The 26,880-nt window shown below is 34.0% G+C and overlaps 2 protein-coding genes across 3 annotated transcripts; one reads left to right on the forward strand and one right to left on the reverse strand.

Annotated features, from left to right (window-relative positions):
• Positions 1-9,639: 9,639 nt before the first annotated feature.
• On the forward strand, positions 9,640-16,667 carry LOC111401573 (protein SAWADEE HOMEODOMAIN HOMOLOG 1). Of its 2 annotated transcripts, none has more exons than XM_023029375.1 (9): positions 9,640-9,877; positions 11,912-11,997; positions 12,140-12,185; positions 12,287-12,404; positions 13,695-13,776; positions 14,494-14,545; positions 15,691-15,834; positions 16,030-16,149; positions 16,380-16,667. In XM_023029375.1, the coding sequence occupies exons 1-9, from the start codon at positions 9,755-9,757 to the stop codon at positions 16,470-16,472; spliced, it is 864 nt and encodes a 287-aa protein (XP_022885143.1). In that variant the 5' UTR covers positions 9,640-9,754; the 3' UTR covers positions 16,473-16,667. The 2 variants fall into 2 exon arrangements, with proteins under 2 accessions (XP_022885143.1, XP_022885142.1); XM_023029374.1 differs by having other exon boundaries at positions 9,646-9,877; positions 13,689-13,776.
• A 1,257-nt stretch (positions 16,668-17,924) lies between these two features.
• Positions 17,925-25,792, reverse strand: LOC111401575 (casein kinase 1-like protein HD16). The gene is made up of 17 exons (XM_023029376.1): positions 25,516-25,792; positions 24,972-25,378; positions 22,493-22,624; positions 22,330-22,403; positions 22,180-22,249; positions 22,012-22,067; positions 21,830-21,901; positions 20,661-20,755; positions 20,508-20,571; positions 20,273-20,402; positions 19,915-20,133; positions 19,660-19,802; positions 19,243-19,417; positions 19,005-19,095; positions 18,759-18,916; positions 18,486-18,674; positions 17,925-18,377 (listed from the first exon to the last, which is right to left on the reverse strand). The coding sequence occupies exons 2-17, from the start codon at positions 25,344-25,346 to the stop codon at positions 18,318-18,320; spliced, it is 2,103 nt and encodes a 700-aa protein (XP_022885144.1). The 5' UTR covers positions 25,347-25,378; positions 25,516-25,792; the 3' UTR covers positions 17,925-18,317.
• Positions 25,793-26,880: the final 1,088 nt, after the last annotated feature.

The following is a 26,880-nucleotide window of genomic DNA, read 5'->3' on the forward strand; positions in this document are numbered from 1 at the left end:
TTTTGCCTGAGGAAGAAACGGGGTGAAAGAGGGAATATGGAAGGATTTTTGTGTTAAAGTGTGAATGATAGTTTGGTCATTTTGTCAATTAAACTATTTTCATTTTTTTTCTCCTCTTTGTATTGGTCAAAGGCTATTTCTCCAAAAACATTGGCAAACCCGGCTATCTCACCAAATTCCCCAAAAAAAAATCAAGAAATGCCCACAGCAAACTACAAAAACTCACAGCAAACCAAGTAACTCCCAATAGCTCTAATCAAGAGTTCTGGTCAACCCACGCTCTCTCACCCATCAAAACCGGAACACAGAATGCCAAACAAAATTTTTCAACCGCAAAAACCAGAACATACGAATGAATCGAATCAATTACCAAGCACAATCCCAATACTGATATAGATGAAACTTTACAGAAATATCGAAACAAGCACCACCGTTTAATTTCACAGCAATTTCCTCCATCGCTTTTGCCCATTCGTCGCTCAATTACATAGAAAACCCCGAACCTAGCACCACCGCCCATTTCCCATTTTCTCTGCTAAGCTTCTGAATTGACCCCCAAATTCATCGAACATGGTGTATTGTCTGAAAACTATGCAAATGGGACTTGAGTAATTCACGACGAAATCTAGTTGCTGCTAATTCTTGAATTCGGCCACTGGTTTCTATTCGGCAACTGTAATTCTTCAATCTTATGTCGCCATTTTCGAATCCGGCTATTGTAATTTAGTTCAAAATTTTTTGTTCCATTTTCGTTACAATTTGGTGGGTCAGGTTGGGGGTGGTGGTGATGGTGATGATAACGCTAATGACGTTGACGATGGTGGAAGAAAATATAGCAAATAATTACAAAAAAATTTGAATAATCTGATCTGAAAATTATTCCAAAATTTGAGAAAATATACAAAAACATAATAATGAATTGTCGATTACTCTATCTAGTCTTGCTCAATACTATGGATTAAGCATGAATTTAAGTGTGATAATTGTTAAATTGGCAAGCTTATAAACTTTCAATAGCAAAGCTAGCTAACAGGTATTAACATTAATCAATTGAGAATGGAGTTAGGACAGAAGCAAAAAACAGCTCGTTTTCTACACTTCCCTCTTTCCCTATATACACACAAACAACTCAATCATTAAAATGCAGTGGTATCCAGAAACTATCATAATTACTTAAACAAAAATAAGTCAATTTTTACTTAAAAGCATGAAGCTTTCTACTTTGATTTTCCTTATTGTTATAGCCCAGGATTGTGATACCAGCCCAGGATTGAAGAAGCCGGAGAAGAGGGTGAAGACGGCAAAAAAAAAAAACAGTCACTTGGGAGAATAGAGATCATTTTTTCTCACAAAAATTCCACTACTGTTTCCAAAGGCAGGATTTTGAAGATTTCTGTTTATTGTGAGCAAAATGGGATCCATTCTTCCAACTTATTGTCAAATAATCCATTATTTATTATGCTTTTCTACCTCAAAGTTAGCAACAAGAATAAGATGGTATCCGATCTGCCCCCTCGCTAATCATCATAATAAATCGTGACATAACTTGTGTCGATGATAGATACTGACTAGATTGAATTTACCATCAAAACTAATTTTAACCTGTTATGACTATAAATGATTGTAAAATTAAACAAATTATTGGAAAAGTATATCCTGAAATATGGATTAAATTAACCCAAAAGACAATGGATTTGTCCAAATATATACATATGATATAAATTGGGAACCACTGTCCCTTTTAACACATACCAATCAAAATAAAGTATAGCAAGTCGATCTTTAGTGTCCTTCACAAAAACAGCCCCTGAATGCACAAAAAATTACAAAAGATGCAGCGAATCATTAGGCCATATAAATGTATCACAAAATGACTTATCTAACACGATAAGCATGTGGACCACAAAAGTAAAGATTGTGATCCACCAAAAAGAGTTGTGCAAACTGAATTTATTACGTGGCTTGGTGCGTGCTGGCGTAGACACCCCAAATTAAAATCTATACTCTTTAAAATTAATACAATAGTGGAAGCAATGGTCGATTCCATGAAGAGTGATTAGTTTATTTTCTATGCTAGATTAACTAAAATGGGGGTTTTAATTTTTGAAACAATTAATTTTTAAGAAAAACAACTAATATTAATGCAAATCAATAAATTGGATGAAATCAATAAAACGAACACTAATCTAAGTCAATATCCACTATTGAAAATTTATAACCGGTCATTGATCCACAAATAATCATCAATTCACGATTTTAGCATTCATTGTATAAAACAATTTTCCATTCAAAACGATTTCCTATTTCTCCTTAATTTTAATTAATTAGAAACAAGTGATTAAATTAATCCTAATTATCGAACAATCACAGACAATCGCGAAGAGTTAATTCAATAATTGCTTTATGAACTAGAAAAATCAATGAATTAGATAACACAAGTACACGCAGTTGCATTTAACCTAGATAAATATTCTTCCTAAAATTCAATAATTTCCAAAGCAGCAAATCATTAATCCTAATTGCTTCACAAGTTAAATCAATCAAACAATTATGGATTTGAGCATTCAACTTAGCTATAGATTGTAGAAAATTACAATCTAGTGTGTACCCTAGCGATTAAACTCAACAATCATAAAAATACATACAAAAGAATATTTAATACAAAGGCATATGGATTAAACTAAGAAAACAAGGTAGATTTCACAGTTATAATTGTTTCAAGGTTTCGTCTTCTTCGATCAAGTAAAGAGAAATTAGCTTCACATATTCAATTCTAGATCAAAAAGAGAGAAAATTAGGTTTGGGGGAGTTCTCTAGGTTTTGGACGAGATTTGGGGTATATATACATTATGTACAAATTTTTTTTTCCATGAATAGTTGAATGAAATTAGGAAACTTAAAATCACGCTTCGGAGATGAACCATGCAACCACATGGTTCAAATGGTTGAGGTTGCATAGAACAACTATTTTCAACTTTCAAGTTCTCTGAAGCAATGTGTGCGACCGCATGGTTTTATGTTGTGAAGCCGCATAGTTTTACAACTTTCTCCGTCGAATAGTTTTCAGTATTTTGATCGTAACTTTCTCTCCTGATGTCCGATTGAGCTGATTCAAATTGTGTTGGAAAGCTAAAAAAAAAAAGGGCTACAATTTTATTAGAGATAGAATTTTTCCAATTCGCAAGTTTACTATGTCGAAAATGGGTCTCAAACAGAGATTGAAAACCTGGAGCGTAACTTTTTCGCCTAAAAGTTGATATGTGATAACTCTTCGACTATATTTCATCTCTTTGACTTCTTTTCTCTTTCAATTGACCTCTAACACTTTGGAATCTTCATTCTATTGCCCATCTCATCTATGGATTATTTTCAACTCGATCCACGAACTTTTATTTGCTTCCATTTTAGTCCTTTTTCGCTGTTTTCTCCTAGCTTTCATGGTTTCTATCCAATTGCAACCTAAATCAAAATATAAGGGTACTAAGTATATTTAGGTATCAATTAATCACAAAAGTACAAGTATTAATGGATGAAAACACGACATTTCATGTCTTATCAAATTGCCCCACGCTTCGCTATTGCTCATCCTCGAATAAAATTCAAATTGACTTTCACAAAGATAGTAAAGTTACAATGCTATCAACATAGAACAATCAAACGCTTCAAAACACATCACACATCGTGATTAGACAATCTCAAACAACTTGTAATCAATTAGCAAGTATTCTCATATAAAAATAGAGTAAACCAAACATATAGACTCTCACTGAATATAAGCACTCAACTCTCATATGTTTAAAAGGTAAGTGTTTCATTCAAGTACATTCCAATGAACATAGTCTACCATATGCTTGCATATCTTCTCATTCTCCACCAATTAGATCACATGCATTACACAAATCATAAGGTCTTTTTCACGGGTCATAACGTGGCTTCGGGTCTAGTGGGAAATATTTGGGTAACTCAAAAATAATTGAAACTAGTGGAGCAAAGATAAATTAACTAAATCTCAAATGTATATTAAAACATGTAAGACCAATATCTTCACTTAGCAGTTTCTTTGTATCTATTTCACACAAACCAACCATTTCTTGTGATGTTAGGAGGAATCACGAACATAACTTCATCAATTTTCTTTTCTTTTATTTTCTTTTTCATCATTTTTCTTCTCATCATGTTTCTTTTTCTTTGCTATTTTTTTCTTCAAAATATCACCAATAATGGAACTTATGAATTGTAATTGAGAACATGTTTCATTCTACCATCATAATCCTACCAAAATTTTAAACACCCCTATACTAATTTCTTTCGCACTCCCATATGTACAAAAATATTCCACTAGGTCTACGACTTGGGTAAAGACATTGTTTCTCCGGGTTTAAAGTTTGTAATGTGGGTTCACGAAAGAAAAGGTTATAAGGCTTAAAGGGGTTCAACAAAGGGAAAAATTAATTACAGGATAGGCTATTTGGCTAACTTATGCAACAAAGATGACCTTCACTATGTTCATGCATGCATGTATCAATATGGCCTCGAAGAGAATCAAGACAAGTTCTAGAAAAGCAAGTCCCGGAAGAAAATTACTCATGAAAGAAAAATAGTGAGACTGGTATGGATGTGTCAGTCTAAAGACTCAAAATCTCATTGACTTTTTGTCTACAAAATTTAGTTACTACCATTCTCAGAGAAAATAACTAAACTAATTAATTCTAAGTTGGAAGATCATTCATTAATCATATTATGAATCCGTCAAATTCTAATTAAATCTACCAGATAGCACATGCAACCAAAAATTATTTAAAACCGCAACTTTTCCTCAATTTTTCGAAAGATTTTCTCAAAAAGTGCTTGTGAAACGGAAACATGACCTAAATTAAAAATTTTAGGAAAACCTAAATTTCCTCCCCTACACTTAAAAACTTACATTGTCCTCAATGTAAAGTGAAATGCAAAGAAGAGAACAAAATTATCTTAATATATGAATGCAAAAAAACAAAATGAAAACAAAAATAAAAATAAAAAGTAAAGGAACGAACTCTCCTGGGTTGCCTCCCAAGCAACACATTTGTTTATTGTCTTTGGCTAGACTTATTGCTTTCTTCCCTAATCGTCATAAATTGTATATAATCAAGTCACTGACATGTGTTATCCATGACTAATTGTGATCCAATTTGTATTAAATGTGACTAACTGTAATCAAATTTATATTCAATGTGACTATCTGTGATCAAGTTGATTTTAACTGTGATAATATATAATCAAGTCACAATTTACACAGAATTGGTCACAACTTTCATAATAAACACATATTTGACCACAAAGAGTCATCACAAATAAATCTTCACACACCGTAGACCAACACCACAGTCAACAACCATCACCTCCAACTTTATTACATTCACTGATTTGCGACTAATTGTGATCACCTTTGTTAAGATAGACTTGATAACACTCGATTTTCATCACCATTACCATTTTAGCACTACCACCACTCCCAACAATGTCAACTAAATCACAACCATCAACACCTTCAATAAATCCTAACCACTACCGGCATTATCGTATTGTCGCCACCACATGAAAGATTCATTGCCCGTAGCTGCAAGAAGTGGTGCCTCCTTCAAAGCCTCTAAACACCAACCAACCACCTCCCAAGCAATCGAACTTGACCACTGACATGACCATCTCAACATCCTCTACAAACCTCGACCAACATTTAAGCATGATGCCTTCCCAAAGTACCAAAAATCAAGCAAACACTAGTAGCTACAGACTATTTTTTGGGCAACACCATCTTCAACAATGCCCATGCCAGTACCACCACCTGCATAAAAACACACCACTACCTCCTCCAATCCACCAATTCATTACCATAACCACCGTCACATCCACATCAGATATAAATTGAATCACCACCACAACCCATACACTACACCACAAATTCAAAGATTCACAGCACCACCATCCCCATCCCCTACAGCCCTACATCATATCACTTGCAAAAAATTCATCACACATAGCTGCAAGTCTCACAGTGATGCCTAGCACGAGATGTGTGTGTTGTGTGCAGCCACTGGAAGAGAATGAGTGGTAACGGTTGGAATGAGCCATCAAAAGAAAGGGAGAGGAGCCGTCGAAAGAGAGTGAGAGACAAGGAATAATGTAGAAGAGAGAGAGAAGACGAGAAAATTGATTTAGAGGTTTTGGATTGGTGTAGGGTGGGTTGTGTTGGGTTGGGTAGCTTGGGGTAATTGAATTTCATTATTTCGACTAATCTTATTTACTACCTGGTTTTTGAATTTAAGACTAATCCTCCTTAATTATGACAATTGATCTTTTCTAGATATCTTTTCTCATTATTATTTGTACATTATTGTTACAATAATTAACTTTACATTTACACGGATTTCATTAATCATTATTTGAAAAATGTTGAAATCATTTTTAATGATATCTAGATCTTTATACCTTAGTAATAAACAACGTATAGTTCTATAATAGATAGATATATTATTGTACCCTATCAGATTGTTAAGTGATGATCTTTGTGATTTAATGTATACTTATTTATTTGTAATTTAATAATTTAATTAGACATAATTAGGTTCAATATAAGAATACCATTAATTGACCTTGAGAGAGACTGTTGATTAAAATTTGATTATTGATTTTCAACGTAGACAAAAATTGATAGTTTACAAGTAATTTAGAATTGAATTAAGGTCAAAATCAATGCATTTCATAGTTTGATTAAACTCTTAAATTTTTTTTACATAATTTTAGTTGCATACTTTTGTAGATAATTAGATATAATTAAAGTCAAAATTAAGTCATTAGTTATTGGATTTTAATTAAAGTAAATAAGTAGGTAATGAGTTTTAATAAATATAAGACATATCACTTTATTTATGATCCTTTCATTTACATGATAAAATTATTAACACCTTTTTACTGGAACAGCCATTTATCGTATAGATAAGCATTAATACTTTTTCCTATCAATATGCATTTGATGTTTGAACTCATCCTCATGACTTCACCGAGGAATGCTTCGATAAATTCCTTTTTCCACAACCTTGCAATTATTCATAGAGCCCCTATTTTGGGGGAAAAGTGTTTTGGAAAAATGATTTTTGAAGAATGTGTTGTTAAAAAAATATTTAGGACTCATTCGGTAGTGATTATGAGAATTGATTTTTTGACCGTTAAGGAGAAAAGTGGGGACCACAAGTGATTGAAGAAGTAAAAAATGGCGGCTAAAATAATATAATAACACTCAAAAAATCAAATTTTTTGGGATGAAAAAGCACTATCAAACCGGGGCTTAAAAGTTTTTGGTTTACGTGTAAAATTATTTTATGAAAAAAATATATTGTTGAAAATGAATTTTGAAAAAAATAAGTTATGAAAAATGGGGCTCAGGCTGAATTTGTTCACATTCAGATATATATTCATTATTCAGGGTCCGAACTCTCTCCTCTCTACCATCAATTATAATTATCAGTTTTTAAGAATTAAAAAAAGTAAAATTTTAATTGAAATCTGATTTTTAATCTAGAAATTACAAGCTTTATAGAATTCTTAATGTCGGTATAATAAAAAAGATTTGACAGTCATTGAAATATTGGGATTTATTTGAAATGGTTGGTTTGATTCCACATTGTCTGGATTTCGATCTTTTCAAAACTGAATTAAACCTTTTGAAAATAGTTTGATTTAGGCTTTGACACTTAAAAATCGTTTGAAAACAAATCATCTCGTTCACCATTTAAAAAAAAAAAAACTTGTTTTTGTTCAAAATATATAATTTATTAGATCAATTTATACGTCAACAAATAAAATTTGTTAGTCGGCCTCTATTGATTCCTAAGTAAAATAATAATTTTCTTTCTAAAGAATGAAATTACAAGTTTAAATTTTATGGTTGAACTTATAGTAATGTTTAAATTTGTATTGACACAAAAACATTAGTACTATATCATTTATGTTTGGAAGGTTTCAAGAAAAAACTAGTTCCAGAAGCATCTTCCATTCATATCGATTTGAGTTTTTCCGCACCATCAAGTTTTCTAAAAAGAGGAGCTTAATCAACGTTTTTACTCCAATGATGAAACTTCTATATACGTATTATAGCAAAATTTTAGACAAATATATTTATTTTTTTACATCTTTGAAAAAGGGTAATTAGCACAAAATGTCCCTACCTTTTGATGTTTTTGTGGAAAACGTCCATACCTTTCGTTTTCTGACGGATTACACTCTCACCTTTACATTTTTTTGCACAAAACGTCCTTCTGCCTACTCTCCGTTAAAATGCTCCATTAAATCAAATGGTAATTAGCACAAAAGGTCACTATCTTTCAATATTATTGTGCAAAATTTTCATACATTTTATTTTTTTGGCATAATTAGCACAAAAGGTCCCTACCTATCAATATTATTGTATAAAACGTTCCTACCTTTCACCTTTCATTTCCCAAAAGGTCATTTTCATCCATTTTTTTCAATAAAATGACGATTTTACCCTCCTATTCAAATAAAAAAAAAAGAAAAGAAAAGAAAAATAAATAATTAATTACAATCATAGTCCTAAATCTTTCAAAACATTACAGATAAATCCTAAATTCTCCACTACCGCCACTTTCACAACTCCACCAAGCCACCACCTATAGATCCATATAGCACTACCTTTTGACCATAACACCTATTGCACTCCACGACCACCAGTCTCGCCTCACTCCCCCCAATATCCTTCCCCATAGTATTGGTCACAAATGTATCCGAAACAACCATATTTACGGTAGTGGAGTCTTGTGGGCATGGTGGCCGAAAAGTGGTGTTATGTGGATTTATAGTTGACAATTTGATAGGTTGTGAAAGTGGTGGTGATTGAGAATTTATGATTGTTTTGTAATTTTTTACAAATTTAAGGACTATGGTTACAGTTGGTAATTCATCTTTTTTTTTGTTTTATTTAAATAGAAGGGTAAAATCGTCATTTTATTGAAAAAATGAATGAAAATGACATTTTGCGCAATGAAAGATGAAAGGTAAGGGTGAAAATGCTAAAAATGAAAGGTAGGGACTTTTTTCACAATAACATTGAAAGTAGAGACCTTTTGTGCTAATTATGCCAAAAAATAAAAGGTAAGGACATTTTGTACAATAATATTTAAAGGTATGGACCTTTTGTGTTAATTACCCTTTGATTTAACGGAGCATTTTAACGGAGAGTTAACAGAAGGACGTTTTGCACAATAAAATGTAAAGGTGAGGGTATAATCCACCAAAAAAATGAAAGGTATGGACGTTTTCCACAAAAAACATCGAAAGGTAGGGACGTTTTGTGCTAATTACCCTTTGAAAAATGTTATTTTGATTTCACTATAAATATGATTTGAAACTAATAAATCTAACAAAAAAAAAAATTGATTTGGTTTGAAAATTTTGATCTAATTTGATATTTTTTTCGAACCATTTAAATTTTGGTACTTTATAAAAATAAAACAGAAACTGCCAAAATCGAAACATGGTGAACCCCTGATTACAACTTACAAGACCGTGTCGGAAATTTCTCAAAATAAGTGAACAAAGCTTACGTGGCAACATCTTGCTGAGGAAACTGTACTCACCGTACCCATTTCACCGTAGTCAATCTTTCACAAATGAATCTCACACTCACTGTTATAGTGTTACACAGAGAACAGAACCCTCACCCTGTAAAGGAAATCGCAGTGGTGTGTGCGAGAAAATAATGGAAGACGAAGTTCAGACAATAGTGATGAAAGATTATTTTACTGAATTACAGAAAGAAATGAATTTCGAGGTTGAGCCAATGGAAATGGAAGACGATTTTCTCGAGTTCACACTAGCTGAGGTAATTTCGGTGCCTGTTTTTCTAAATTCAATGGTAATCTTCAATTAAGCTTTCACAAGTTAGCTATTTTATTTTTGTTGAAGAATTTTACATAATTTTGGTGTCAATGAACTGAAGTATTTTTCCTTTTTTTTTTTTAATTGCGATACGACTGCAAATTATATCTTTGCATGTTCTGAATGGAGCATCAATCTCGAACACAGCTTTGATTTGCTTGACTTATTTTTTGTGCTTCATGACAGCGGTCACAATTAAAAAAAAAAAAACTTATGCTTGGGCATTCGACTTGATACTGGTATAGAAGTATGCTTAGTGAGCGCGTTACGGTGTAAACTTTAGAATGTGGTGGTTTTCGCTTTCCATGCTGTGATATTTGTGGATTTGCTGTTACCCTCTTACTGTTAATCCAACAAAATCGTGAATGAAGCAATAGTTTGAGTAGAACTGTGCCACGAGTGTAATAATTAGTTCAAGAGGTAAGTCCTGGGGGTAAGAAAAATGGAAGCCTTTTGGACTCATTCTGGAAATACCCAGAAAAAATTAAAATAAATAAAATAAAATAAAATTCAATAGCAACATGTCGAGGAGAAATAATTTTCTTTCCCAGTAGTTAAGGGCTTAGTTACTGCTAATTTGTGTGGATTGCATTATATGTAGTACCGCTTTACAGTTTATACATACATGATGTACTCGAAGAAATCTATATTGACAAATATGAGACATGAGTTTTATTATTTTCTAAATAATAATTCAATGCACCATATAGAGGAGAAAAACAATTTTTTCCACAGTAGTTAAAGAGCTACGCTGCTTTGAATTTGCTAGGATTGCATTGAATAGAATAGCATGCCCTGCTTCAAATTTCATACATACTTGATGCACATGTTGAAATCATTACTGACATCTACCAAGCACTGTGAAACAAGTTAAGAATCATGTGACGAATCGAAGGCAGTACAGTACCTTCAGTTTCTGTTGGTCGGTGTGATTCTCCTGCCGGAGTTAATGTTGCATTTTACATCAATGAAAATACCAATCTGAACTTCTGTTGCGGTCTTACAGACCCTGCATGCTGCGTTTGCATTCTTCACTTTCCATGAATTACACTGTAGTGGAGAATGATAATTATCTTGGCTACACTTCAAAATGATCACCCTTCTGTGTAGCTATCAGCCATCCAATTTCCATCTCTAGGAGTTGCTATAGTATCCGAGTATTAAATTGTGCAGAATCTGGTTCCTAGCTTGTATGTGAAAGGGCAAAGCCGCAACGGAGAGTACTGAATATATGCATAACAATACTAACCCACACAATTTTTTTCTGCTCACGTGATCTCGTCATACACTTCTACATCCTATCAAATATGTCTAATCTTCTCAAGTATGTCAAACAAATCTGAAAAGATTCTGAGTACTGAAGACGAACTCTTCTGATCTGGAAAATGCTGCTAGTACACTGCATGCCCATCAGTACTGGGAAAAAAGTATTGAAGCAGTGAAATTAAATTCTGAACCTCAGGTGTAAGTATCCTTCCTTCAGGGGAAACTCAGCTGTCATTCAGGATAAGAGAACTTAACAAAAGGGAAAAATACAGTGAAATTTTACCATTTTGAAATTAAATGTTTCTTTTCCTTGTATTCTTAAGTAGAAAAGTTTACGATGTTTTGCTGGAAACTTGTCATTATACAGCCACTGAGATTGCTTTAGATACATACGGAGGAATCATTTATTTATAGGTGAACATGAGATCATATTGACATTTGCTTTCTGAGAGAACTTGGTTGATATAGTGTTGTAGTCATGGTACATTTCGGTTCAGCTCTTTCTCTAATTTCAATAGTTTGAAAAAGCAAAACTTTCATGGGTTTTCTTTCTATTCCCAAATTTGAACATTTCAGAAATTAATTTCTATTGAAAATAACATTTTCAAAACAACGAAACTAGAGATACAGTTATAACAACCATGACTAAATGGGTGCTGTTCATGTTCTATGTGTACTGGGTTTCATTGTGACTTTGCACTTTCTTAAACAGATCGTGGAAATGGAGAAAAAATTTAAAGAATCGAAAGAGAAAGCAATCAGTCAGGTGATTTGTCAAGAACTTGCAACTAAGTTTAGGTATGTTCTTTCCTTAAGTATATCTTATTACCGGACTGATTGAGGCTAACTGAGTGCTTCAGACAGTATTTCAGTTTGTGCTCTTCCCTTTATATTCATTTTATTTTTCTGAATTTATTTGATGTCTGTATTGTTTGAGCAGTTGCTCACCACACCGATCTGAAAAATCTTCTGTAAAATGGGAACAGGTGCTTCTTCTAAATTTTTTGGATTTTGCTTTTTTGGTTATATAAACAGTTGAATTCTCTTGAAAATTTTTATTACTTTATTTACCCGTCTTACGTTGTAGGTGCAAGGATGGTTCCAAGATAAAGAGAAAAGTCTTGCAGCTAAAGTAACCTCATCTTCTTCTTGCAAAGCAATTGTTGCTTATACCAATCCTGCACCGAGGAGGAAAACACCTAAAGGTTTTTCAATGTTTTCGTTGATAAAATATCATTAAAAAAAATAATAATAATAATAATAATAATAAATAAAATAAAATAAAATAAAATAGAAAGAAAGAAAAAGAAAAGAAAAGTAATTAGAGCTCATAATAGCTCAAAATTCATCTCTTATACATGGTTGTTTTCAAGGTGATTACTTTAAATGAATTCTTGTCATAATTGTCCCAATAATTACTGGTTATATGCATATCTAGCGTCCTTAAGGTTATACATTAGCTATGTGGTGGTTTCACTCATTTCAGAATAAGTTGTACATCCTGTATCCTTCCTTGCCTCATCATTAGTATGAGTAAGTGGCCTATTAAAGCTAGTATAGAATTAACGAATAACTTGATGTTAAATATTAGGAAAAAAGGAAACACCTAAAGAAAGAAGGTGGTTGACATTATAATGTTCTTACGCTTCTTGGACATTTTCAACATAGGAGACTATGCCCGAAGAGAAAAGAACCCCTCTCATTTGCAATTAGGGTGCGTCTATTTTTTTTATTTTTTCAACTGATTAAAATGCTGTTGTTTGGATTTATGTTAGCCTTTTACTTATCTTTCTGAAGTAGTTTCCAAAATATTGGGTAAATATTTGTTCAGAGTGCATGATATTGTGTTTGAATAAGACCAACCCAGCTTTTATCCTATATTCATAGAGCTGAATGTTAAACTGGGTTTTGATATGAAATAGCATTTAATCAATATTTGGATTCATTCTTAATATGAATTATTTTTAGCTGGCTTTTATTCTTATACGAGTTAGGAAGTTAATTTATTCTTAGGTAGCATGTTACACTGTCATCAAACATGGTTTACGAAGCTAATTTTTCTGACTTCACATAGTTGTTTAATTTTCAAAAGTTTAATTTTCTTTTTGAATAAGCAAACATGTTTGATTATCTTTTAGTTGGTGTGACTTGTGAGATTATTTTCTTTCAAAGATTGAACAATTCGTACGCCACTTCAAATACAATTCAGTGGATAAGTGTTTCAATGACCTGCAAGTTATTTTCCTGAAATCATTTTTATGTGTACTTGATAATGATTGAGCAATTTATCATTTCAGATAAATGTCCTGTGTCTCTGTTTCTCCCTTTACCAATTTTTTTGGGTGCTTTTATTAATTAAAAGTCCCTTATCCATCTGAACTTTTATAGCCTTGTTTAGCTTCGCATTCACAAGAATTAAACATACATATAACTCGTTCAAGTGATGCTCCTATATTTTACTTGGGGCTGATGTTTGCTTTGCAAATTAGTGCCAGTATCGACAATTTCTGCTGATGAAGCAGCTGTGGCACTTTCAAACTTGATTTTTGAAGCTAAATCAGCAAAAGACTATGCTTGGTGAGCAGGCACTCAAGTACTTTTCAGTTGTTTCCTAATGTTTTGATGTTGATCTTCCTTTAGTATACCTGCAAACCAACATGGATTCAATTTGAAGAGTAGAATTCCCTTGTCATTTTAAACTAAATTTCAATTGGATTTTTGACTCAATTATTTTACTGCATTCATAACCAAATTATTATTGTTTAATACATACACACATCATTCAAGATGATAATTTTGCCTTCATTTTTTTCCCTTTTCCACCTGATATAGCGTGCATGCGAATAAATTTTGGCAAAACAGTGTTAATGACCCATTTAATCTGGAATATAACTGTTTTGACTGCTCATATATTTCAACATACTATTCAGTAACACTTGAACATCCTCCTGAAAACTTAACTCATTGACTGGGTGAAGTTAACAAAGTTCCATGAAAAATTTTGTGAATACAGTAGAATTTTCGTACATCTGCCTTGTCTCACATCATGATCATTTCATAAATGGCTTGTCCTAAATATTGATTTTTTGTTTTTGGGTTTGTGGTTTTGTTTTTGGCGAGACAAACATCTACGACACCAATTTAGTTTTGTCTCAAACAATGACATTCCAATTACGGATTAATGGAATAATATATTTGCATTCTACAACATAAAATACTAAATCTATCTTACTTTGTTACTAGTTTACATAATTTAGAAACATCCTGATAGAGCTTCTTTATATGGTTTCTTAGGTTTGATGTTGGTTCTTTCCTCAACTACAAAGTCCACAGTTCAGGGGAAGTGGTAAGATTCTTCCACTTCATTGCTTGTTGGTCTTCCTTCATACCCACAACCCCTCCCTCAACACAGAAAACCTCTGTTCGAAGACTTTGCATGTTTTAGTTTCCAATCTTCAGTAATTTTTATATTTTGGGATTCTTGTCATGTAGGCTAAATCAGTTCAATCTTATGATGATGATTATTTTTTCACATTACTTAAATATTTGTAATCATTATCTAGATTTGAGTTTCTACTTCTTAAAAACAAAAAACTAGTGTTAAGCTTCTGCAGCCAGTTCTTTCTGGACTTTTGATTACATGATAAATCTGAATGCATTTTCCAAGAAGCTGAGAACCTGCTATTTGGCCTTACCGAGATTCAGTTAATGTCTGTATACTGCTAGTGAAAACTATAAGATTTTTGGTGATATTAACCCTTAAATTGAGTATTAAGATCTTAAAGATAATTGTGTTTGCAGTTGAATTTATATGGAAAATAAATTGATTCCTCAAGAGTGCCAGAACTTGGAAATTATGAAATATTCCTGCATGATCCAGGGCTAGAAATTACCCTAACCTTCTTTCTTTTATGACATCCATTACAAGGAGATGCCCCTGCATCTGTAGACAATTTATTTAATGGAATTGGTATTATAACTCTAGTCACTTCATAGAGAGGAACTTAGCAGCCAATTAAATTTATTTCAGTGTTCATAATTTAATAGGTACAAAACATTATTTAGAATTTGTTGAGCCTCACCCAATAAAGGAGAACTGTTTTTCTTTTATGCACTAAATCTACTGATCTGAAAATCAAACTGGTTTATCATCATTGTGCAATAGGTAAGCCCTCCCTTGTATAATTGCATGCCTGGAAGGAAAAAGATAAAACAAAAAATAAAGAAGCATGAAAAAACAAATTTACATAATCCTTGTGCATTCAATGCAAGCATGCACATCCACAGATTCTGCCATGACTCGTCCTACTGCCCACCAGTCCCCAGACTGATATTAGAACTTATTGGACTGGGATACAAATGCTCTATAAGAACAAAAATTTACCTTAACAATTAATTGAATTATGCAAGTGTTGAACTTGTTGAAGTCCATTATATATAGAGGGATTTCACTTAATAATTTGTGTGCAAATTTTTGTTTTAATATGACAGGCGGTTCGTGTGAGATTTGCTGGCTTCAATAAAGATGAAGATGAATGGATTAATGTACAAGAGGCAGTACGAGAACGCTCAATTCCTTTACAAGTATCGGAATGTCACAAAGTCAATGTTGGAGATCTTGTACTCTGCTTCAGGGTATGCTTCAGTCCTTATTTCCAATCGCATTTTGCCTCTTCATCTTGTTGTAGCATTCTGTCTGGAGCAAATAAAAGCTGCACGATTCTTTCCTCTTTCCGAGACTTTTCAATATTAAATTATTAATAATATACAAATATAGGACCGATCTTCATGTAGGTTTTGCTTTTTGATAACATTCTGTTGTCTTTCCAGGAAGATGAGGATTATGCACTTTATTGTGATGCGCACATTGTGGATATCCAACGGAAATTACATGATATCGAAGGCTGCAGGTGCATCTTTGTGGTCAGATATGTCACAGATGACTTTGAGGTCAGTCGCCTCTCTTTAAGCATATTTTATATCACTATGGAATTATCTTCAAATTCATCTAGCTAAATTAGATAGCATAGAACTGGGAACATGAAATTGATATCAGCGATGATAGCAAAATCGTCCTTTTCCAAGAATTCTAATTCCATGGTACCTATTTTATGTTGTTACTTGGGTATATTTGACATGCTTAAAAATCGAATTTCTGATGGTGTTCTTTGTGATACCAGGACAAAGTTGTGCTTAACAAATTATGTTGCAGACCACCATCTTCAGCCTCCATCCCTGCTATCGACTTGGAGCCCAGTGTGATGAGCGAATGAAAAGAAAAAGTATTTGTACGAAGTGGTCAAACTTGGCATGCCATCTAAATATGGTTGAGTGATAATTAGAAAACATATATATCATCGGATTATGCAATCTGTGTAATTTCTGCTGTTCCTTTGTCACTCACTAGTTCTTGATAATGTCATTTAATATGCATTCAATGGGTACAGTTTATGCAGTTTTGCAGGCTCCTTACAACCCTCTTTGCTTTCTTGATGCTGATTTGCATTTAAATTCTGAAGGTACACAGGATGTGCTATGCGACCTTATGATTTCAAAGGTTTTAATCAAATATTGGAAATCAATGTCACATTCAACCATCGAAAAATAATAATGTTACTTATATATAATGAAGCTACGTAATTCTTTACATACATATGAGGTGTCAAAATAGGGGGGGGGGGGGAATATTTTTTCCCCCCCCCCTTTTTGAAGAAATTTAGACCCCAATATAAATCATTATGCACATGTAGAAATTTAGACCCAATCATTTTTCCACATTGTGTGTATAAATCATTATACACGTAGCACAACTAATTTGAAAGAGATATTGAAGCGGAAGATCATAAAATGCTTCACTTTCTACACTATTGAGTTTTCTTCTCATTTTTCAGTAAGAATCCTTCACGGGCCAAGTATTAAAAGTAGTGCAAACCTCACAAGCTCTTTCTGTATTCGAGGATCCTGCATAGATAAGGGACATGCAGGAATACTTAAAGACGGTTACCACTTTGGTTCTATTTGGAAGGATCAACTTTCCCCATGTGTTAAAAGACCATCTTGCTCTTGGAGCAAGATCAAACTGGTTGAAGACAGTTTGGCGTGTGCAATTACGTGCTCATGCACAAGGTCACAGTTAAGTCCACTGGTTTTCATCCAGAATGCAAACATTCCGACAAAGTAGCAATGACATTGATAAAAACGCATTCCTTTTTGAAGAAATTTAGACCCCAATATAAATCATTATGCACATGTAGAAATTTAGACCCAATCATTTTTCCACATTGTGTGTATAAATCATTATACACGTAGCACAACTAATTTGAAAGAGATATTGAAGCGGAAGATCATAAAATGCTTCACTTTCTACACTATTGAGTTTTCTTCTCATTTTTCAGTAAGAATCCTTCACGGGCCAAGTATTAAAAGTAGTGCAAACCTCACAAGCTCTTTCTGTATTCGAGGATCCTGCATAGATAAGGGACATGCAGGAATACTTAAAGACGGTTACCACTTTGGTTCTATTTGGAAGGATCAACTTTCCCCATGTGTTAAAAGACCATCTTGCTCTTGGAGCAAGATCAAACTGGTTGAAGACAGTTTGGCGTGTGCAATTACGTGCTCATGCACAAGGTCACAGTTAAGTCCACTGGTTTTCATCCAGAATGCAAACATTCCGACAAAGTAGCAATGACATTGATAAAAACGCATTCGCAAGAAATGCAAAGTTTGTGAGAAGTGAATTAGATTAACTGAGACTGTATATAAGCGTAAAACTGAATTCTAAAGTATCAGAGTTCCATCCCGTGCTTGGCAATGTAAACATGACAATAGAAGATCCGGGCTTAAAGCCCATACAGAGACTTATTATTGAACGACTATACACAATTGAGGTCAATATGTTAAAAACTCCTACCATCCTCAAATTTGCATGCAAGTGAATTTTGGTAATACACAACAGATATCAGCCTCAAGCTATAACTTCTCTTACGGTAACTACAACTAAAAAACTCTTAAAAACATGGATGCCTCTACAGAAACCCAGGTTCTTTCTTCCAGCTGGATTGCCCAAAGTCTTGATTTTTGAAATTATGGAAGGTAAATATAAAAACGTAGCAGCCCTACGAAACTGTACGGCCATAACAAACAGATGCAATGTACAGATTTTTTCCCCATTTCTCCTAAAATTCAAGAAAAGGAAAAAATATTTTTTAATCTGAATAGATTACCAAGCAAATAATGTAAATAGAGGCGAAAAAAGAAAACCGACTTGTTTATGATAGATCTACCTTGACATGCGTACTGGGAAAGGCAGAAGTCCGAAGTGTCTCTTGTGTTTCATCAGTTGGTTTTCTTCTTGGAACACTTAAAACAAGAGCAGTCTGATCTACAGTTGCTGCAGTAGCAGTTATACGATATCCAGCATCCCAGCGCCGATGAACGCCTTCACTTGGATAAAGAAAATCTAGCTCCACAACCTAAAAATGGACATATTTTTAGCTAAGATTATCAGAATGGAAACACCAATGCAAGGGGAAGGAAGATAATTTTGCGTAAGAAACCTGGTCTGAAAACCCAGCACCACGAGACATGACAACTGCCCATCTACTACCAGACGTGGCCATGCAGGTAACGTAAAAACCTTCTCTCCACTTTTTGTTTATCCACTTGAATGGGAAAGATTCACTCACTTTGTAAGATTGTTGCAAATACTGAGTGCCTGAGTTTAATTAAATCAGATCTGAGTCAAGTACAGCATATATAAAATTTAAACAACGGTGATAAAGCATTCATACACAGACACTTACCTTTTGACATTACTACTAATGAACTCCCATTTGTTGATCCTGCAACTGCACTGATGTAATAATTCTTTTCCCATTGCTCCATTATCCATTCCTAAATATACAGTGAAAAAAAAAAAAAAAATAATAATAATAATAATAATAATAATAAATCATAAATTGAATGTTGTCATCATCTCTAGATCATAAGCATCCTTATCAATAATCCAACATTTGGAAAATAACCCTAATTTTTACATACCTTGTGAAGAAAGGAAGGTGATAGGTCATAAACTTGTGCATTAAAGCCAGTGCCTGCATCCATTATTAGTGCCCACAGATTTTGAGAAGATGCTACAGAACTAATAAATAGGCCATCTTCTGTTCCTCTTTCAATGTGCTGGGCAAGCCTTGAATCCATCACATTGTAGTGATACCTTCAATATCAACACAACAAAATCATGAAATTCAGGTGAAGGTAGAGCAAAAAAGAATTTTACTAAAACTCTGAAACAAGTAGTTGAGAATCTATGTATTGCGGAAAAACCAAACAAATTAATAGTGTTGAAGTACGCCCTGCTATAAGTCACATGAGCACAAATTCCACCAACCACTAGGCAATATTATAATTAAGGCCATCTAAGGCAAACAGTTTCAATAATAGAGGAAAACCACATACCTTTGCTTCATGGGTTTACGAGCATTATAAACACTAATCCACTGTGTAGCAGGCATTCCCACACGAACTTTCTTTCTTGGTTGTTCTTCTTCCTCATCTTCAAAAGTCAACCGGCCTCTCTTATGACCAACCTGATAGATTAGCTTCATTTGCCAAACGTAAAATTAGACATGCAGCCAAATTGTCTTTAGGTAAAATTTTACATCTTGGCTTAGCGAGAGAGAGGGAAAAAAAATCAAAGAAAATTGTAGGTACCTTCTGTGCACCCTCCGTGTTGATCGGTCTGATATTTGGATTTGGTCCGACGATCCCATCAAAAAGGGATATACATTTGGCATAATTTGGTTCCTCGTCAAATTTCAGATTTACGACATACTCCACGAACAATTTGAAGGGTTGAGGACAAAAGCAGCAAAGAGCCTCTGGCGACGTTGCCATCTTTTTCTTGCAAACAAGAAATCCTTTGTTCTCACCCTAGGAGAAGAATAATAATGCCAAGATAGTAAAGAGAAGTTGTGAGTATAAGACACGATCATAATTGGGCATTGCCAAATAAAGCACGTCGAAGAAATGAGCATGTTAACTTTTAGCTTCAGTAGTTCAGAAGACCAACCTGGTATCCTTGCCAAGGCAACCGTCCACGCAGAAGGAAAATGAGTGTGTAAGCAAGAGATTCTAAATCATCTCTCCTGCTACCAGTTCTCCCTAAATGAGCATGAACACTGGCATAACGAACAGTTCCCCTGAGAGAAATAAAATAGTTACCACCATTCTAGCCAGAACTTGTCCTCACAGAACAGAATAACTACTCAGAAAAAGAAGTTTCTGTCTACAATGAATGCCCGTACCTGAAAACATCTGGCCTTTGGTCATAGTGGACATGCAGACCAGTGCCGTCCCTCCATTTTGTAGCTGATTGCCAAACAGAACTTGAAATGAGATTCTTCAAACAATAGTGGAGTACAAACTGAAACCTGGGATTAGTTGAATATGTGAAGTACCTAAACCAAGATCAACCAAGAATAGTTTTTTCTCATCAGAAGTCCCTGGTGGACCAAGCAAGAAATTCTCAGGCTTCACATCCCCGTGAACGTACCTGCCATCACCTAAGATATTAGCTAAAAATTCATAAATGATACATCTAAAAGATAGCAGGCACACGAAGTGATATTAGCATATAAGAGCATAAGAAAGTTTGGAACATATTCCAACACATCTAAAAGATTCAGAGAGTAAAGTATACTAAGAAATTCTCCAGTATTGGTTCATTGACTTTTGATACCATCCATTTTATTGGCACTATTACTTTTCCGTTCTCTTTAAATCAGTCCCAATACAATGCGAGTCTGAAACAAATTTTACACTTCCTAAACTACCCTCTACCAAAAGACGTCAATTGTTCAAGCAACCTGTATTAAGAAAAAGTAAATCTGGTCATATAAACATTTTACCAAACATTATAACTAACAAATGATTTGGCAGCAGGCAAATAATTTGGGTTGTAATGCGAACTTTCACCACAAGACAAACCTCACAACAGTAATGATAAGGCCATTTGTTGTACGCAAGAAACAGCATGCTGATAAAATGTGAGCTTCCTAGGCTATTGTACCATAAAGTTGTGGAAAATCAAAAAGTTACTGTAGCAACAAGTTATCATAGCAACACAAATTATCTTTTGATTTCTAAGATATACTCGTAATTCTATGATCCAGACTAGCTCTCTCTCTCTCTCTCTCTCTCTCTCTCTCTCTCTCTCTCAATAATAGTATCCCAGGCAAGACGCTTTCCTCATTAACGAGAACAATCACAACTGTAACCAAATTGTTTATCATTTGGTTTGCAACCCCTACTACATATGCCTTCACATATTTACTATAAATAATATGTTTCACAAATATATCACTCCCTTTCTTTTTCTGAATATATGCCACATTTAAAAGCAGATTCCAAACGCTCCATGTTATTACAATGAAATAAGCTTAAGCAAATGTTGGAAATGAAATCAAAAGGAAACTTCGCATTGTTTGCAAAAATTATCGAAGAAATACAACCGGAAGAAAGGGAAAAGAATAAAGGTCATGTTTGAGGAGGGGGTGAAAATTGATGAAAGTAAAAGGAAGCAGATTAACGCATCTCAAATGAAAAATCCAGCCAGTGAAAGACTCACCCCTTGGAGTGCATCTTTTCCAATATAGATATTGCTTCAATGCCAATGCATGCCACCATTTCATTGTTCATCCTGAATTTTATGAGCCAAAAGATTTAATTAAGCACCAGCAAAATTTGATAAGCATCAACTATTGATATTAAAATCAGATAGCCTAATATCTTTGTTTTCGCTATACTCACGAGTGAGAGTTATTATTCCAAACGTCCCACAAGCTAGGACCAAGCATATCCATTACCTGCAGAAATCAAGTCTCTATTTATGTAACCAAATGATTATAAATACTGATTACAAAGTTGAAAAGGAAGTACTAGAAGAAAAATGACAGAGCAACCGTAGCATTAACATACCATCACATAATAGTCACCTTGTCGGCCTTTGTAGTGCACTCGTGGTACACCATGGCTTCCCCCTAGAGTACTGTGCAAATGAGATAATATGAATAAGACACTCAAACATAAATAGTTCAAATTGCTGCAGCATAATATCAGAAAACTTACTTATAAACTTGCCACTCATGAGGTGGTCCGTAGTTACATCCTTTACTATTACGATGTTCAAATTTTAAAGCCACCTGGAAAGGTCACACAAATTATGTCTTTCTTTGAAGAAAAGAGCTTGAAAAATTTTAAATCTAGCACAAGATGAATGCAGTATACATACTTCTATGGCTCCAGGGCCATTTCTATCATTACTGATACCACCAGAAATTCGGCGACCAACACACACTTGCCCAAAACCTCCCTTGCCAAGCTTTCTCTCAATCCTGTACATCGGTGAACCACCAACCTGAACCTGCTTTAACGGAATCATAGAACTCAATTAATCACAATACAGACATCCAAATTCCAAATACATTCGTTAGGTCCGACATTATTTCTCTGAGGAATAATTGACAGTTGTCTATAGTAAGAATCTTTTCCCTAAACAAGCCCATAAACACACTTTTAATCAGTAAAATATAAGCTTTTTTCAATTTAACCATCCTACTTGACCACAAAGGAAAATGCCATGATAACTCCAAATCTGTTGAACCTCGAGAACTCAACTGCTTCAATAGATGAGCCCACAGTACATGTCTGAGTTGATAACAATCCTAGGCATTTCTTATAATTGTATGCCAAGCATATCATCGTGAGTGGTGATAAAGCAAGAGTATGTGGAAGAATGTGCAGTTGAGAAATACAGTGGATGCTTAAAGAAAAGGCTATATTTTCTCAAACTTTAAAAGAAAAGGGGAAAAAGTAAAAAAGACACAAAACGAACATATTAAGAAATACCAAGAATGCAATTCAGATAGCGTCGATAAACACAAACCATTCTGGACATATTTGGCCCTAAAAAACCAATCAACTTGATAAGAACAAACTGGCCCACCAATTAAGTTCCACATGAAATTCAAGTAATTTTACTCATATAAGTAAAAATTAAGCATTGGCTTTAGCAACTAGGGTCTGACATGTCATTTTGGTAATATTTAAATTTTAAACTCCTACTAAAATCTAATAACATATATGAAGGTTATAAAATAAGTGGGATGGTAACTTAAGGTTATGCGACATCAGAAAAGGAAAGAGTAGGTACATAGTGAAAGCTAGATATTTTGCAAACACCAAAATATCCAGCATGAAAACTTACCATCCAACTTTCTTAAAATGAATTTCGCATGTTGGTACAAATTAAAGCTGATTCTAATTTTTCACTTTTAAAATTTTCAAAAAGAAAAGACATTTTTAATTAGTGACAGTTTTAAATTAGTAAAGAGTGGCTGCTGAGAATCATTTAAGACATACTAGTGCCAAGATGATGGGTGCAGACACCCACAGATCCAAAACAGAAAAATGGCTGCAACAAGTTTCTCACGTCAATTTCAGGTAATGAGCAATGAGCTAAATTTGCTTAAAGTGCAGAATGGAAGAGAAGCTATAAAACAGTAACATTATTATACAAGAATTGTTTAATTGACAATATGATCACATGGCTGTAACTAATATGATCAATATAAGTCGAGTAATAAGAGCTCTAAGCTCAAAAGAAGAGATCAGTGAACTCTCAGATTCTGAGAGACTCAATACACTGATTGAAAAATCTCCTTGGAAGAAGGTACCTGATGTTGGCTATTAAACAACTAAGGGAGGTCAAAAGTGAAGGAAATAAAAAGCATTTTGTATTTCGGACTAAATACAAGAGTTTGCCTTTGATGCAGTAGATGAATAGGACAATCCTTTAGACACAACAAATGATCTTTGTGGTCTGCATCTCAGAATCTCTAAACTTCAAGCTCTCTACGTCACACTACTACAAGCCTCTAGACGAAACCACAGATCTCTGCCTTCAGGACCCCAGAATTAATATAATGTAAGCTCTCTATGTCAAACATCAGCCAAATGATCACATCTATCTTATGCGTAGCACGTGCCATGACAAGAAATCATAAACAGAATACAACACACGAGCACAATCCACAGGGGTCAATTTTGGATACACGGTTCTATAATAACAAAAAGGCAGACATCACTTACATACTGGTTTTACCACTCTGTCATGGCTGGCACTTTTTCTGATACAACTAATGTTATTGGAGTGAGTTTTCAACTGTACCGTCACATTGACAATTAAACAATTTAATATTAATCATACTTTTCAATCAGTATACCACAACAGCAGGCAGAGAAGTTATTATTTGTTATATCCATTCACAAAATAACATTAAGCTACTTTTTTCCATCATCCAAGTCATCATTCAATGCTCCACGTTTAGCAATTTCATTCTGAGCAAGAAATTGAAACTTTGTAATACTAAATTTATCCAGCAGTAGTTTATACCAGACTCCAAACAGTTATCCAAAAATGAAATGCATATATAAACAAATTGTCAAATCTCTCCTTCCTTAATCACACATAAAGATTCAACCTTTAAATTCCAGATCACAATCTTATGAATGGAATATGCACAACAAAATATTTTTTGTTCTTTTGATACGAAAACATGCAACACAAAACATAAAAATTATAGCACCCAAAAACCCTTTATGTTCTATATTATCTGACTACACGTGCAATACAAAAATCTAGAAACTATAGCACCCCAAATGATCTTATATATGTAATGCATAAAGAATATACGAGACAATATTCTCACCCTTTCGGGAAGAGGAGCAGATACTGATTCATCAGCATTAGCCTTGTCAGCACCGCCACTACCAAAATCATCCATCGGCCTCTCTCCCACCTGTTCTCTCCACTCTGGTTGCCCCAAAACCCTCTCCTCCCGCTCTGGAACCTCCCTAATCTCGTTCGCCGCTCCTGGTGCAGCAACTATGTTGTCATCAACCGGAGCCGCAACAGCTGCAGCCGCCGCCCTCCTCCTCCTCCTTGTTCTCGTCGCAATTGCCGCGTTCTCCTCAATCGCCTCACTATTATGATTATTCTGATTCTGATTATTATAGTCTTCGTTGTTTGGTACTGGCTGCGGCTCTCTCCTGCCTCTGCGCACTCCGCCACGCAGCACCGGCATCGTTCATCCTCCAATTACCATACCCTTTTCACCTATTAAAAATAATCTCCAACAAATAAAAAACCAAATACCCCAATAAACACGCAAGCGATATCTTCCTATATATCACTTTCTTGAGCATTACAGTAACTATAAAAATAACAATAACAACAATGAGGCAAAAGCGTACCAAGAATTCGAATTGAATTGAACTGAAAAAAACAACAGATGATCGGTAATCGCGCGGAGTTAAACTGAACAATTTCAGCTTCGGATCGTTAGGGTTTTCACTTTTTCAGATAAGTAATAAAAAATTAGGGATCCGTAGAAAGAGATTGATCGAATTTTATTACGATTATATATTTCAGCTGTACTCTGCAAGAAAATCCCGAAAAGGAGAAAGGGTTTTCATTGGGAAGTAGGATTTTTTCGACCGTCGATTATGAAGAAATGACGGCGGAGATGTGTTAATGGAATAAAAGGAATTTATGGATAATCCTAAAGGTAAATTATGGTGTATCCATGATATACACGTGGAAATTCATGATTGGAGGGCAGAAAAGATTGTTTTTCAATCTTCCAATGATATTACGCCACTTGTATATTATGAACACTTTTATGGACACTATAATGTACATATAGTATGACCTGAAATTTATTTAAATGAAAAAAAGGGCTTCTTCCATTATACAGGCATTAAGTATTTAAAATTTTGACCATTGTTTGGCGATTCCAAAAAGGCACAAGGATAAAGGTCAACTAATTCATCTTGTATGTAAGTAAAATAATGGAAATTTTGTAGTGGTGTGGGGTCTCAAATAGGTTATTAATGTTATTTGATTTTGATTTTATCAAAATCACTTTTCAATAAAATAAATTCTATAATTATATGCATGAATCAATAATTTTTATTTTTACAACACATTCCTAAAAAAAAAAAATCACCCTTTTGCATATCAGTTCTCAAATTATTAACTTCTTTTTTTTTTTAATATTTGTAGCGACGCATGTCCAAATTTGACATTCAAGTAAGTAGTGTGCGTCGAAATTTCCCAAATCAGATAATATAGATAAAGGGATGATCACAATCGCGGTTGTAAATCTTCTAATTTTTGCCAATTTTACTCAAATTTTATATTTGTAGCTGTAATGGTCCAACAAACTACTTTCATTATGCCATTGCATGCATTACTTTTCTATGTCATCAAAGCAAAATCCATTACCTTATTAATCGCCAACACCCCTTAAGTGTGAGAAAAAAATCCTTAAAATTCTCCCGATCAGCACTCTCTAATCCAATTTAGGCAAAGAAATCGAATCCCTAACTTTCGTCACCAAATTTACCGATCAACATCGTAGATGAATTAATTTCAATGGCAATAGTATATTTCTAACAGAGAAATAAATAACAATTAGTAAGAGGAAACAAAAAGGAGTACCAAATATTTTATCGGAGATGTTGTTGGTATTCCAATTATTTCCTCCGAAATAATCAAACAAGAAGAAAGAGATAAAGTAGAAGAGCAACAAGGATTAGAAGATGAAGACGACGATG

Source organism: Olea europaea, chromosome 10 (assembly GCF_002742605.1).
Source record: "Olea europaea var. sylvestris chromosome 10, O_europaea_v1, whole genome shotgun sequence".
NCBI lineage: Eukaryota > Viridiplantae > Streptophyta > Magnoliopsida > Lamiales > Oleaceae > Olea > Olea europaea.

Bases quoted from the DNA above. Each gene is read 5' to 3' on its own strand.
- LOC111401573 (XM_023029374.1), top strand. From the start codon at position 9,755: ATGGAAGACGAAGTTCAGACAATAGTGATGAAAGATTATTTTACTGAA. The intron at 13,777-14,493 runs GTGAGCAGGCAC...ATGGTTTCTTAG, and splicing joins TCAGCAAAAGACTATGCTTG to GTTTGATGTTGGTTCTTTCC. The intron at 14,546-15,690 runs GTAAGATTCTTC...TTAATATGACAG, and splicing joins TCCACAGTTCAGGGGAAGTG to GCGGTTCGTGTGAGATTTGC.
- LOC111401575 (XM_023029376.1), bottom strand. From the start codon at position 25,346: ATGCCGGTGCTGCGTGGCGGAGTGCGCAGAGGCAGGAGAGAGCCGCAG. The intron at 22,625-24,971 runs GTGAGAATATTG...CCGTTAAAGCAG, and splicing joins CTGCTCCTCTTCCCGAAAGG to GTTCAGGTTGGTGGTTCACC. The intron at 18,917-19,004 runs GTAAGTGTCTGT...AATTAAACTCAG, and splicing joins ATTAGTAGTAATGTCAAAAG to GCACTCAGTATTTGCAACAA.